General features: G+C 41.9%; 1 protein-coding gene across 1 annotated transcript; it reads right to left on the bottom strand.

Moving 5' to 3' along the window:
- Positions 1-3,935: 3,935 nt before the first annotated feature.
- Positions 3,936-12,081, bottom strand: CHCHD1 (coiled-coil-helix-coiled-coil-helix domain containing 1). The gene is made up of 3 exons (XM_084845177.1): positions 11,944-12,081; positions 9,822-9,940; positions 3,936-4,328 (listed from the first exon to the last, which is right to left on the bottom strand). Exons 1-3 carry the CDS (start codon positions 12,062-12,064, stop codon positions 4,215-4,217), a joined length of 354 nt encoding a protein of 117 aa, XP_084701303.1. The 5' UTR covers positions 12,065-12,081; the 3' UTR covers positions 3,936-4,214.
- Positions 12,082-12,769: the final 688 nt, after the last annotated feature.

The raw sequence follows: 12,769 nt of genomic DNA, 5'->3' as shown, positions 1-12,769 counted from the left end.
GGATGGTTTCCTTGCTGCATCAAGTACAGCCTGCACTGTTGGTGGAATCAGTGGGAGAATGTGCTGGGAGCTTGGATCCTCCACGCTGTGAGGTTCAAAGGGTGGCGATCAGGGTGAAGGACCCTGCCCTGGTCTCAGGAAATCAAGTTGTCTATCCACACAAGTGGTAGGAAGCATCCATGTGCTTGATTCAACAGCATTGTATAATGTATACTTACATAAATGTAAGTAATTCTAAAATAGGGGTGGGTGGAATCAATAAAACAATAACAAAGGATGCTGCAGATATAACAAAGACATCAGATAAACTGGACCTCCCAGGGCAAAGGGTTCCACAGTTTCGGTGTGGCTACAAAGGAAGTACTTTATCTCTTCCCCATCAACTGGGTCTGTATAATACCAAGGATGTAGAGTAGGGCTTCTCCATCAGATCTTTTGTGTGGCTAGACAGGTAAGGGATGAGATAGTCCCTAAGGATTCTCTTCCCTTCAACTGTGTCCTGGAGTGCAGTCCTTAGAAATGACCCCGAGATCAATGGGCTGTATCCTATCCTGCCTGACTGCTAGCACAATGAGAAATTGTGGTTTCAGAAACAAGCAGCAACACTAGATTCCACAATGGCGCAGGTCAGTGGCGCTCTCAGAAAGGAGCTCAACTGACTGCTCCATTCTGGCAACTAACATTGGCTGTTACTTCTAGGATTATTTTTGGAACTGCCAATTCCTGTTGCATGAGTGGCCGATTCCACATGTGCAGGAGAACATTGGCACAGTGTCAGTCTAGGATACTGCCCAATAGGAGCTACTGAAAACTAAGCCCAAATACATCGGCATAGGGAATTTAACGTGTGTTGCATTTGTTGATCTGCTACAGTGTGACAAAGTGGTAGACTGTACTAATTGTTTCTTATATTGTTATAAATTTGGGCTGTCTCAGTCAGTCAATAAGATGGTCACTACAGTTTAGCCTAGTGTTGTCTGTGGAGATCAGGGATTTGGCAAGAGAACCGTAATGTGCTGTGATGGCCCTTAGTTTCTGGAGTGTGACACCCTTCCAGTGTTTTTGTTTGAAAGGGTGGGGAAGGAGAGGTGCATAAAGACAGCCAGGAGCTTTGAGGGCAGAGCTACAAGTTCTTGAACTGGTCTAGAAGCATTGTAAGAGGACCTACAAAGCTACACACAGTTGCTTTGGGTATCTTTTATTATGCATTTGTAAATAAATATTCCAAATATACTGTTTCCTGTGTGCTCTCCTGTAAAGGAAATTAAACCCTTTAGACTGGGAAAGAGAGAAGCTTGTAACATTTATGATGGCAGCAGGGAGAAGGGTCTGTATATTGCAGAGATCACAGAGCACTGCATGGCAACCCCACCCTGGTTGGGTCCCTCCCACTGGAGACTGTGCTATTCAGCATCAGAGGCAGAAGGTTGCTTCTGTCCCCAGTATAAACAGAAAAAAAAGAGAAGCAGCACCTCTAATTTTTGGAATGATGAAAAAAATAGCCTTTTTACAATATTACAAGATCTTTTAATGATCCAAAATCATAAATATATTACTAGTTAAAGGAAAAGGGGTTTTGAAAAATTGGTATAGGCAGATGGTAAGATGCTCCTCTCCAAAATATATAATGCAATCTTTAAGATAGAAACTAAAAAAAAACTATATATGAATGGGCTTAAGTACAAAGGAACATTCCAGAAAGAGGTCTAGTATTTTATATCTAATAAAAAATCCAATTCTCAGAAAACTCTTATCAAAAGTGCCTCCTAGTGCCAATTAACATTATGGAAATTATACAAAGTGGAACCTGCAACAAAATGTTGCAATGTGGAGTGCTCTTGTTCTGGCTGGTTGTGCCTTCTTCCAAGATACTCCATTCTAATTTCATTACTCATCTCTAGTTTTCTCAGCATTCTGTGGTGTTTTTTGCCCCCTTTGATGTGTTTTTGTCCCTACCTCTGTGAACCTTGGAGTTCCCCTGAACATGCCGGTACCTCCCTTGTTTCTCTGTAGCTCTATTGTGGCTACATAGCCAACATAACTCAGCAGCTGAGTTCTTTACTAGTATATATGAAGATATATAAGATATATAAGACAGATAGCACTGCCAAGGAATCAAAGAATACTTCTACCACAGGTGGTAGAGCTGTAGTACAGTAGTAAAATTTTTGAAAATAGTAACTGTATTAAATAAAGTTAATGAGATGTTATATTTGCAAATACTTTAAAACCTCTTGTGTTTATGTTAAAACAGGTGTACAACTCACAGCCCATAGATAGGGGTCGTGTAGCCCCCAAACTAACGGCGGTGCGAAAGCAGAGATGCCAGTCAGATTGCTGAATGTTTATCATCTAGTCTCTAATGTAAATCATTAGATTTTTAAAGCCCTTAATAAAAATTAAATGTAACAGTTAACCAGAACATAAATCACATGCAATCAGGTATTTGTATTTAGCATTCTGCAAACTCCTTTTTAAATAAAGGAGACATCTACAGAACATCATAAGAAACATGTCTAATGGTTTGCAAAGGCAGAAGTCATCGTTGCAAACCTATTATCAGTACAACCTAAAATGCAATGTGTGTAGTTTATGTAACTTTTAAAAATATTCAGTACTCTTAAAATAGTCATTTTCGTCGTTTCTTAGTGGCCCTGAAGGCAAGATGCAAAAAAATAATTTTACTTCAAGCATTATGTTGAGGCTTTACTTCCCTTTTTTTTGCTTTGATCCCAGTACAAAAAGTATCCACAAGTATAGCACCTTTCCCAACAAAAATGAAAGAGCCATTCATTTCTATGAGAAAAAGTAGAGGTGTAAATTGAGGGGGAGAGCAGATAGCTCCTCCCAGAACAGCTTTTAGTCTGTTTGTCCTATAGAACATATGGGAACTACTATAAATTGGACTCATTCTTATGTGTGTTCCATACCAGAGCGTGACAACAAGTTCGAATCTAGGAATTAGCACATCTATGTACAACCAGAAACCCATTAAATTTCATGGGAAGTATGGTGAGAGCTCCATCTCTTCCCTCTCCCATTAAAGACTTCCACTCCTCACCTTTTCCTATCCTGCACTCAGCATCAGGGCCAGCATTGGAATGGGAAGTTGCCATGGGAAAAGAGTTCCCTAGCTATAAGGCAAGTGGCCTTGAGGTCTGAATCTGGCACATATAAGGAGGGGAAGAAACAGATGGAGAAATAGGCAGGGCAAAGGGGGCACTTTCTCCTTTTTTATGTGGCCTTTTGGGGCTGCTTTTTTTCAAAATGTTTCCCTCCCACTGTGAAGGAAAGAAATTATGCCACTGTAAGGGATGAGGTAGTTTCACCCTGTTCTGGGGATATGTCAGGGGAATGGAGGAGCCTGGTATTCTGTGGATAAACAGCCTCTCTGCGCATTCCTCTTTTTTGTCCTATCTGACTTTGGAGTTCTGACAGAGAAGCACCAGCTGTGGACTTCTGTGCAGCCACAAGTAGGAGGCTTGTGGTCAGATCTCTTTCTATAAGGATGGACCGTGCTCTCACCACCCTCAGAGAGGGAGATCCAAAAAATCCTATGGCCCCTGGGCCACCCTCTCAGGATCTACAGGATCATGTCCTTAGAGTGAAAATTGGGTGATCCTATAAATAATTTGTCACAAAACTTACATTTTTCCTGCTGCTAAAAGCATAAGGTTCAAGCCAGAATGCCTAGGTTATGTCATACTCAGAACTCTTGGCCTGCACTCAGTGTAGTAAAAAGTACCACTGATTTCTACCATGATTTCTACCATGAGAAACAATGTTACATTTTGTTGCTATTCATATTAGCAGTTGGGAGAGAGAGGACAAAGCTATGTTTTGCACATTTAAAGTTCAAAAAGAAAGCTCTATATGCAATAGTTTGAACATAACTGAACACCCCATTACCCTGTACACCTTAACAGCAGCAACAGTTAGACAGTACATCAAAAGACTTTATTTCACACAAGACTCAAAAAAGATGCTAACTGAGCAACATTTCAAGCAAACATTCTTCTGCTCAAAGAAGCTTTATATCAGAGAGAACTTTAGGTTTTCACCTAATCTGCAGCAGAAGGGTTGTGTGTTAAAGACTCCTGTAAAATGCTGTAGGACATTTTCTCCTCCATTTCAAAGACAAACAAGTAGGGAATTTCTCCAGACACATCCAGTTTCAGTTCCTGATGTCCAGACATTTGAGAAACCAAGTCTCTTTAATTATAGTCTATAATGTTCGGAAACCGCTTTAGTAGTTTGTTGACTTGTCTTGAGCCAAGATTTCCTGATTGGCCCAGAGATTCTTGTAGAATTCTCCCCTTGTGATCTGCCTGAAAACACAAATAAATTTCTATACTAATGTGCAAATCCCAGGAATAATTCCAATGATATAGGCATCAATCAACCTTTGGACTATTACAGACACCTGTGACAAACTGAGTCTGTATAGTTAGAAGTTAGTGATTACTCTTATTTGGAACAATGAAAATTAACCAGGATGATAAGCATTATGGCAAAGGCAGAGGACTTGGACTTTTATTATCTATTCCTAGGAATATGACAGTATATCCTTTAGGCATTATTTAAATATACTTTGTTGTACTTTGTGTCTAGCCAGTTTCCTGTTGATACCTGTTTCTTGTACAGCAACAAGGGAGGGTCATATTTTTCTAAGGATAAGTGTAGCTGACAAAACAGAAGACTTGGCAACATAACTATGAAGTGTGTGTGTGTGTGTGTGTGTGTGTGTACTATATAAAAACAATTCTGATTTGATGCAGCTTGATTAAATTGACAATCACCCTTGAACCCTAAGAAAAACAATGCCAGGGACACGATATCTATTCTGTGGTCCACTGTTCTTCAGCAAAGGAGATCGTTACCTTGTCGTGGTGCTGGAGCTTGAGCACCTCAATGACATCATGAGCTGAACTGTGAAGGGACACCCAAGACGGGAAGGTCATGGCAGAGAGGTCAGACTAAATATGATCCCTGGGGAAGGAAACGGCAACCCACCCCAGTATTCTTGCCATGAAAACTAAATGGATCAGTACAACCAGAGAAATGTCGGTATACCATCGGCAGATGGGACTCCCAGGTCGGAAGATGGTCAAAATGCATGACGCAGCTAGCTCAAAGCCGAAAGGACGGCTAGCAGCCGATGGTGCTGGTGGTGAACGACGAATCCGATGTTCTAAAGATCAACACACCATAGGAACCTGGAATGTAAGATCTATGAGCCAGGGCAAATTGGATGTGGTTATTGGGGAGATGTCAAGATTAAATATAGACATTTTGGGTGTCAGTGAACTGAAATGGACTGGAATGGGCCACTTCACATCAAATGACCACCAGATCTACTACTGTGGACAAGAGGACCACAGAAGAAACGGAGTAGCCTTCATAATTAATAATAAAGTGGCTAAAGCAGTGCTTGGATACAATCCAAAAAAATGACAGGATGATCACAATTCGAATTCAGGGCAAGCCATTTAACATCACAGTGATCCAAATATATGCCCCAACCACAGATGCTGAAGAAGCAGAAGTAATCACTTCTATGAGGATCTGCAGCACCTACTGGATAGTACGCCAAAAAAAAGATGTTATTTTCATTACAGGAGACTGGAATGCTAAGGTGGGTAGTCAAACGACACCTGAAATTACAGGCAAGCATGGTCTGGGAGAACAAAATGAAGCAGGACATAGGCTGATAGAATTTTGCCAAGACAACTCACTGTGCATAACAAACACTCTCTTCCAACAACCTAAGAGACGACTTTATACATGGACTTCACCAGACAGTCGACACCGAAATCAGATTGACTACATCCTTTGTAGCCAAAGGTGGCGGACATCTATGCAGTCGGTAAAAACAAGACCTGGAGCTGATTGTAGTTCAGATCTTGAACTTCTTATTGCACAATTTAGAATCAGACTAAAGAGAATAGGGAAGACCCACAGATCAGTGAGATAGGAGCTCACTAATATTCCTCATGAATATGCAGTGGAGGTGAAGAATAGATTTAAGGGACTAAAGGACTATGGACAGAAGTTCGCAACATTGTTCAGGAGGCGGCAACAAAACACGTCCCAAAGAAAAAGAAAACCAAGAAGGCAAGATGGCTGTCTGCTGAGACACTGGAAGCAGCCCAAGAAAGAAGGAAAGCAAAAGGCAACAGTGAAAGGGGGAGATATGCCCAATTAAATGCAAAATTCCAGAGGTTAGCCAGAAGAGATCAGGAATTATTTTTAAACAAGCAATGCGCGGAAGCGGAAGAAGATAATAGAAGAGGAAGGACAAGAGACCTCTTCCAGAAAATTAGAAACATCAGAGGTAAATTCTAGGCAAAAATGGGTCTGATCAAAAACAAAGATGGCAAGGACCTAACAGAAGCAGAAGAGATCAAGAAAAGGTGGCAAGAAGATACAGAAGATCTGTATAGCAAGGATAATAATATCGGGGATAGATTTGACGTTGTGGTCAGTGAGCTAGGGCCAGACATCCTGAAGAGTGAGGTAGAATGGGCCTTAAGAAGCATTGCTAATAACACGGCAGCAGGAGATGACGGTATCCCAGCTGAACTGTTTAAAATCTTGCAAGATGATGCTGTCAAGGTGATGCATGCCATATGCCAGCAAATTTGGAAAACACAAGAATGGCCAACAGATTGGAAAAAATCAACTTATATCCCCATACCAAAAAAGGGAAGCACCAAAGAATGTTCCAACTATCGAACAGTGGCACTTGTTTCACATGCCAGTAAGGTAATGCTCAAGATCTTGCAAGGTAGATTCCAGCAATTCATGGAATGAGAATTGCCAGATGTACAAGCTGGGTTTAGACAAGGCAGAGGAACTAGAGACCAAATTGCCAATATCCGCTGGATAATGGAGAAAGCCAGGGAGTTTCAGAAAAACATCTATTTCTGTTCTATTGACTATTCTAAAGCCTTTGACTGTGTGGATCATAACAAACTGTGGCAAGTTCATGGTGGTATGGGGATACCAAGTCATCTTGTCTGCCTCCTGAGGAATCTGTATAATGACCAAGTAGCAACGGTAAGAACAGACCACGGAACAACGGACTGGTTTAAGATTGGGAAAGGAGTATGGCAGGGTTGTATACTCTCACCCTACCTATTCAACCTGTACGCAGAACACATCATGCGACGTGCTGGGCTTGATGAAGCCGAGGCTGGAGTTAAAATCGCTGGAAGAAACATTAACAGTCTCAGATATGCAGATGATACCACTTTGATGGCTGAAAGCGAGGAGGAGCTGAGGAACCTCATGACGAAGGTGAAAGAAAAAAGTGCAAAAGCTGGGTTGCAGTTAAACCTCAAAAAATCCAAGATTATGGCAACCAGCTTGATTGATAACTGGCAAATAGAGGGAGAAAACGTGGAGGCAGTGACAGACTTTGTCTTTCTAGGTGCAAAGATTACTGCAGGTACTGACTGCAGCCAGGAAATCAGAAGATGTTTACTTCTTGGGAGGACAGCAATGACAAATCTTGATAAAATAGTGACGAGCAGAGACATCACACTGACAACAAAGGTCCGCATAGTTAAAGCAATGGTATTCCCCGTAGTAACCTATGGCTGCAAGAGCTGGACCATAAGGAAGACTGAGCGAAGGAAGATAGATGCTTTTGAACTGTGGTGCTAGAGGAAAATTCTGAGAGCGCCTTGGACTGCAAGAAGATCAAACCAGTCCATACTCCAGGAAATAAAGCCAGACTGCTCACTTGAGGGAATGATATTAAAGGCAAAACTGAAGTACTTTGGCCACATCATGAGAAGACAGGATACCCTGGAGAAGATGCTGATGCTAGGGAAAGTGGAAGGCAAAAGGAAGAGGGGCCGACCAAGGGCAAGATGGATAGATGATATTTTGGAGGTGACGGACTCGACCTTGGGGGAGCTGGGGGTGGCGACGGCCGACAGGAAGCTCTGGCGTGGGCTGGTCCAGGAAGTCACGAAGAGTCGGAAACGACTGACCGAATAAACAACAACAAGTCCACTGTTATGGGAACCTCTTCCTTCTCCAAATATGCTTCCATTTTCACATGTCATGGTTACTTGCAATCTGCAATTAAGGGCACAATCCTATGCATGTTTAGACATGGCTAGCTAGAGAATACTGGGAGTTGTAGAACTTCTTCCTGTCTAAATATGCCTTAATGACACAGGTGGCGTTCTCACAAGTCACCCAGTGCAATGGGAAAGATGATTACATACAAGCAAGGAAACAGAGCTTAATCTTTCCCAATACATCTTTTCAGCTGGGCTGCCTCACTGGCCCACTATTATCTGACTGTGGTCAAATATTTCACAAAGCCAAACCTGCCCTTCTGAAGGTGGTGACTCTTTTTTAATTGCATCATTGCTTCACCTGACAGCAAAGGCAGGAGTAAGAGCCCTTTACACCCTGCTTAATTTAGGAACAGGCACTGCTGTCTTGCAACAACATTTAAAAATGACTTGGCTTTTATACTTCTAATGTGTGTGTTTAATTTTACTTTAGAAAAAGGTGTTTAGGCTGTGCCTCAGGGGCTGCAGGATAATAAACCAAGAAGTGTTCAATTTCTTGAATATTTTCACATGCACTTATATTTGTAAAACATTGGTAGCTATAAATAATTGTTCATAGTAACTTAATTTCATTGTTTCACAACAGAACAAACTTTTTATAATTAGCATACTGGCTCTGTCTGTCTGCCTGTTACAATCCCCTCTCCATCACATATCCCTGAGAATGTCCTCTCCCCACCAGTGCTAATTGGTGGGTGGGTAGCATTAGATCTTCCCTCCCCAGCAGCTCCCCCCCCCCTTATACTAACACGCCCTTATCTGGACAGAGATAGCCTAGCTACAGTTCTCCATGCTCTGATAACCTCTCGTCTGGATTACTGCAATGAGCTATACATGGGGCTGCCTTTGAAAATGGTTTGGAAACTTCAGCTGGTCCAAAACAGGGCAGCGAGACTGTTAACGGCGAATGGCCAACAAGATCACATTATACCAGTACGTTTCCAGCTGCACTGGCTGCCGGTCCATGTCCAAGCCCAATTCAAAGTGCTGGTATTAACATTCAAAGCCCTAAATGGCTTTGGGCCAAGTTACCTGAAGGACAGTCTCCTCCCATATATACCTGCCCAGACCTGAAGATCATCTTCTGGGGTCCTTCTCTGGGAGCCCCTGCCAAAGGAAGTGAGGCAGGTAGACACTAGGAAGAGGGCCTTTATACATTTATATCTTGATTGAAGAAGAAAGTTATTTATATAAACCATTTTTCCTACAGGCTGAAGCCCCAAAACTAGCTACAATAATTTTTTTTAAAGGATACATAGAACAGCAAAATCAGACAAAGCATCTCATCTGATGCAACCAGTAACTAATAAGATTATCAATCTTGTAGTGACTGATAGTTTAAACTAATGCTTTAAGTGGTATGTGAACCTATCTCCCTGCATAGGTCATATGGTGAGTTCACACATTTAAATTACTAGCATCATTCCCTAGAACACATTCTTTTAATCATGTATCATCTTGGCTGATACTTCGCATCTTACTGTCTTGGGCAAATACCCAATGATCCCTGCTTACCATTTGCTAAATCACCAATGTTGCCAATTTCACACATTCACATTATCTTATGATAACAGCAGTTTTAAAACATGGAAACTCATTCCCATGGTCAGCGCAATAAAAATACAAGCAATTATTAATGGTGACTCATATCACACATTTAAATTATTTATGGAAACTCGTTTCTTGCAACTTAAAGTGCAAGAAAAGTTTACACCAGGTCATAATTACTTCTGCCTTTGCTGCACAATCAAAGAAGGTCTGTATCTCCTGGGCACAAGCTGTGTCACTGAACTCATTCTGCTTCCAGCAGGCCATCATTAATGACATCTCTGTGATGCATGTTGCCTCTATAAAAGAAAGGAAACTGCCATTACTTCAGGCTATAACAGCAAAAAATCTACTGCATAGCAACCACATGAAATAGGGAAGACAGTAAAAAGGCAGGTATTTACTATTGCATTTTTAATCCGAAAAGATAGAAAAGATTCCATTGGATTTGGGAATTTCACTTCTATTTACTACCTATAATACTTTGTATTTATACAGAATTGTGTATACATAAGGAAGCCCCGAAAACAAGTAGAAATGTTTTGCCAATCTGTCTTCCTCTGCTTAGATATCCCTCTGCTCACTCCAAGGGAGTTTTAATAGTCCTAGGCAAAGGGCTAACTACAAGGCTGACATAAAGCATTCTACAACCATGAGTCTTTTTTCTGAGATCCAAGTAGTTCATTATGCAAGGAACAAATACTTTTACATGATGTCAGTGGCTCAGTTCAGACCTCATGCTAAAACATGGCTAAGGAAGTTTAACTATAGCTTGATGTGATTTTTGACTTAACAAAACATGGTTAGTGATCAGCCAGCAAACCAGAATTAGAAATCATTTACAAACCAATTATTTGTCCTCAGTGTGGGCTGGCATGACATCTGAATTGAGAAACCATGGTTATTGGTCCCAACAAGAAGGCTGTGTAGACAGAGAAGGAGAACAGACAAGCATCTCTAAACTACAGTATGTCTGTTTAGAAAATCAAACCATGATTTGGTTTTAATATATCAGAGCAAACCTAATAAATTAATTGAACCACTGTATCTTAAAGCAGTACTGTTCATTTCTTGCATAGAAAACCTTAAAAATTGAAATATTGCATCAAGGAAAGTCAAAGTCTGAGCTCAAAATATGCCAATCAAACTTTAATAAAACTACTTCCAGAAGGGTAGCTGTGTTAGTCTGTTGCAACAAAAAATGTCTTGCAGCACCTTAAAGACTAATACATTTGGGGCGCAATCCTATGCATGTTTAGACAGAGAAAAGGTGTACAACTCCCAGCATTCCCCAGCCAGCCATGCTATTTTAGACAGTCTTTTTTCTGTCTAAACATGCATAGGATTGCACCCTTAGAGTTCTAAATGCTTCTAAGAAGATTCTCCTTCCACTAAACCCAAAAGCCCCAATCAAATATAAAATAATGATGTATATTTTAAAACATCAGCAGATAATATAATTACAGAACAAACCCTAAAATGAACCCTTTGAACTCAGCTCTGTTCTCCAAATCCAGAAGGACATAGCCCTTATCCAAGTGATGCATACACACAACAATCACCAAGGCATGAACAAAACCATGTTAGAGAAGCAGTATTCATGATGATCAGCTGTTTCATGAGAAAGGAAGAGGTGCGGGGGGAGGCTAAATCCAACCTCTGTTGTTGTTCAGTAATAGTTCATTAGTGAAATTACTGCACTTCTAACAGAGGTTGATGGCGTTCCCCAGGTTGGGGAAGGCTCATTCATGGGCTACAGAGCACTTTGTCAGATGCATGAAGGGTTGTCCTCATCTGACAGACATACAAAAAGAAATGCTGCCTGTTAAAGATTCCTGACATTTGGGCCTCACTGTTTAGTTTCTCTCTGCGTGGGTGTCCGTACCTACTGCACACACTGGTAAAGCATATACTTTTGCATGCTGAGTTCCAAGCTCATTCCCTGGCTTCTCCATTGAAAAGGATCAAAGGCAGTAAAGCTGGGGAACACCTCCTGGAGACTATGGCGAGTTGGAGGAGATGATGCTGGGCTAGGCAGGCCAAGGGTCTGATAAGTCAGTTTTATATGTCCATAAACTCCTTTTTCTCCTTCACGCGCGTGCATGCATATTGTATATGTCTGCCAACTGAGATCACTCCATGCATCCACGAAAAGGTGCGCAATAGCAACCCTGGTAGCCACTGAAGTGTTACAAGAAGACACTCCGTCATATTTTGGGAGGCCTGGAGATAAGCAGCTCGGTGTCTCAGGCTGGGAGGGAATCCAGCTTCTCCAAGCGGAGAGGTCCCCCTACCTACTTACCGCCTAGCCTCAGACGCCGGTTCGAGACTCGATCAGCCAGTATCAGGGGCCGGGGGGGCTTCGCCCTCCTTAACTCAGACAAGCGAGTCAGCCACGGCAAGAAGGGCGGAGGGGCCACCATGATGGCTGTTTTGCGACAGTCAGACATAAGGCGGAAAGTAATCCTCACCTCACGACTTCCGTATGGCACATGAACATAGAGATAGAAAAATAGAGACGTAATGCTAATGTCTGAAGCAGGCGCTCTGAGTACTTTGACTCTTTTTTGGCCTCCTCGTGGCAGAAGCGAGAGCTGTCTCTCCGAAGCGGGCGGTATCAGCGAGAGAGGAGGCGCGGCCTTATGAAAAATGCGGTTTAAGTTTTAAAATATCGCTCTGCCAGTGAAAATGCCATCCAATGTTATCATCGTTCCCTCCAGAGGGGGAGTCATGTTAATTTGTTCTTGTGACACCTCAAAGGCTAACACATTTATTCTGACTTAAGCTTTTGTGGACTATAGTTCACTTCATCATTCCATCGGAAGCACCCACACGAGAGGTCTGCTGTGAGGTTAACTCTGCAGCGAAACACAGTCTGGGGGTCCTGCACCCCACACCCAATGCTGTTTGTAGGTAACGTAAATGTATTTCGATGCATAGAATGTTTATGTAACAAATGTGTTAATCTGGTCCTAAGAGGGTTAACAAAGAGTAAAGATGGCTGATTTTAATCTGGCGGAGGCCTACAAGAAGAGCCCCTAGAAGACTCCAGACGCGTAACCAGCTTTATATTCCAGACCCTTGACCCCTCGGCAAGAAGACCGTGAAGTTTGATTCTATGCTAAATG

Source organism: Heloderma suspectum, chromosome 3 (genome assembly GCF_057233095.1).
Source record: "Heloderma suspectum isolate Gila_16-S chromosome 3, 16-S_ref, whole genome shotgun sequence".
Lineage (NCBI taxonomy): Eukaryota > Metazoa > Chordata > Lepidosauria > Squamata > Helodermatidae > Heloderma > Heloderma suspectum.
This window is presented reverse-complemented; position numbering and strand designations above follow the sequence as displayed.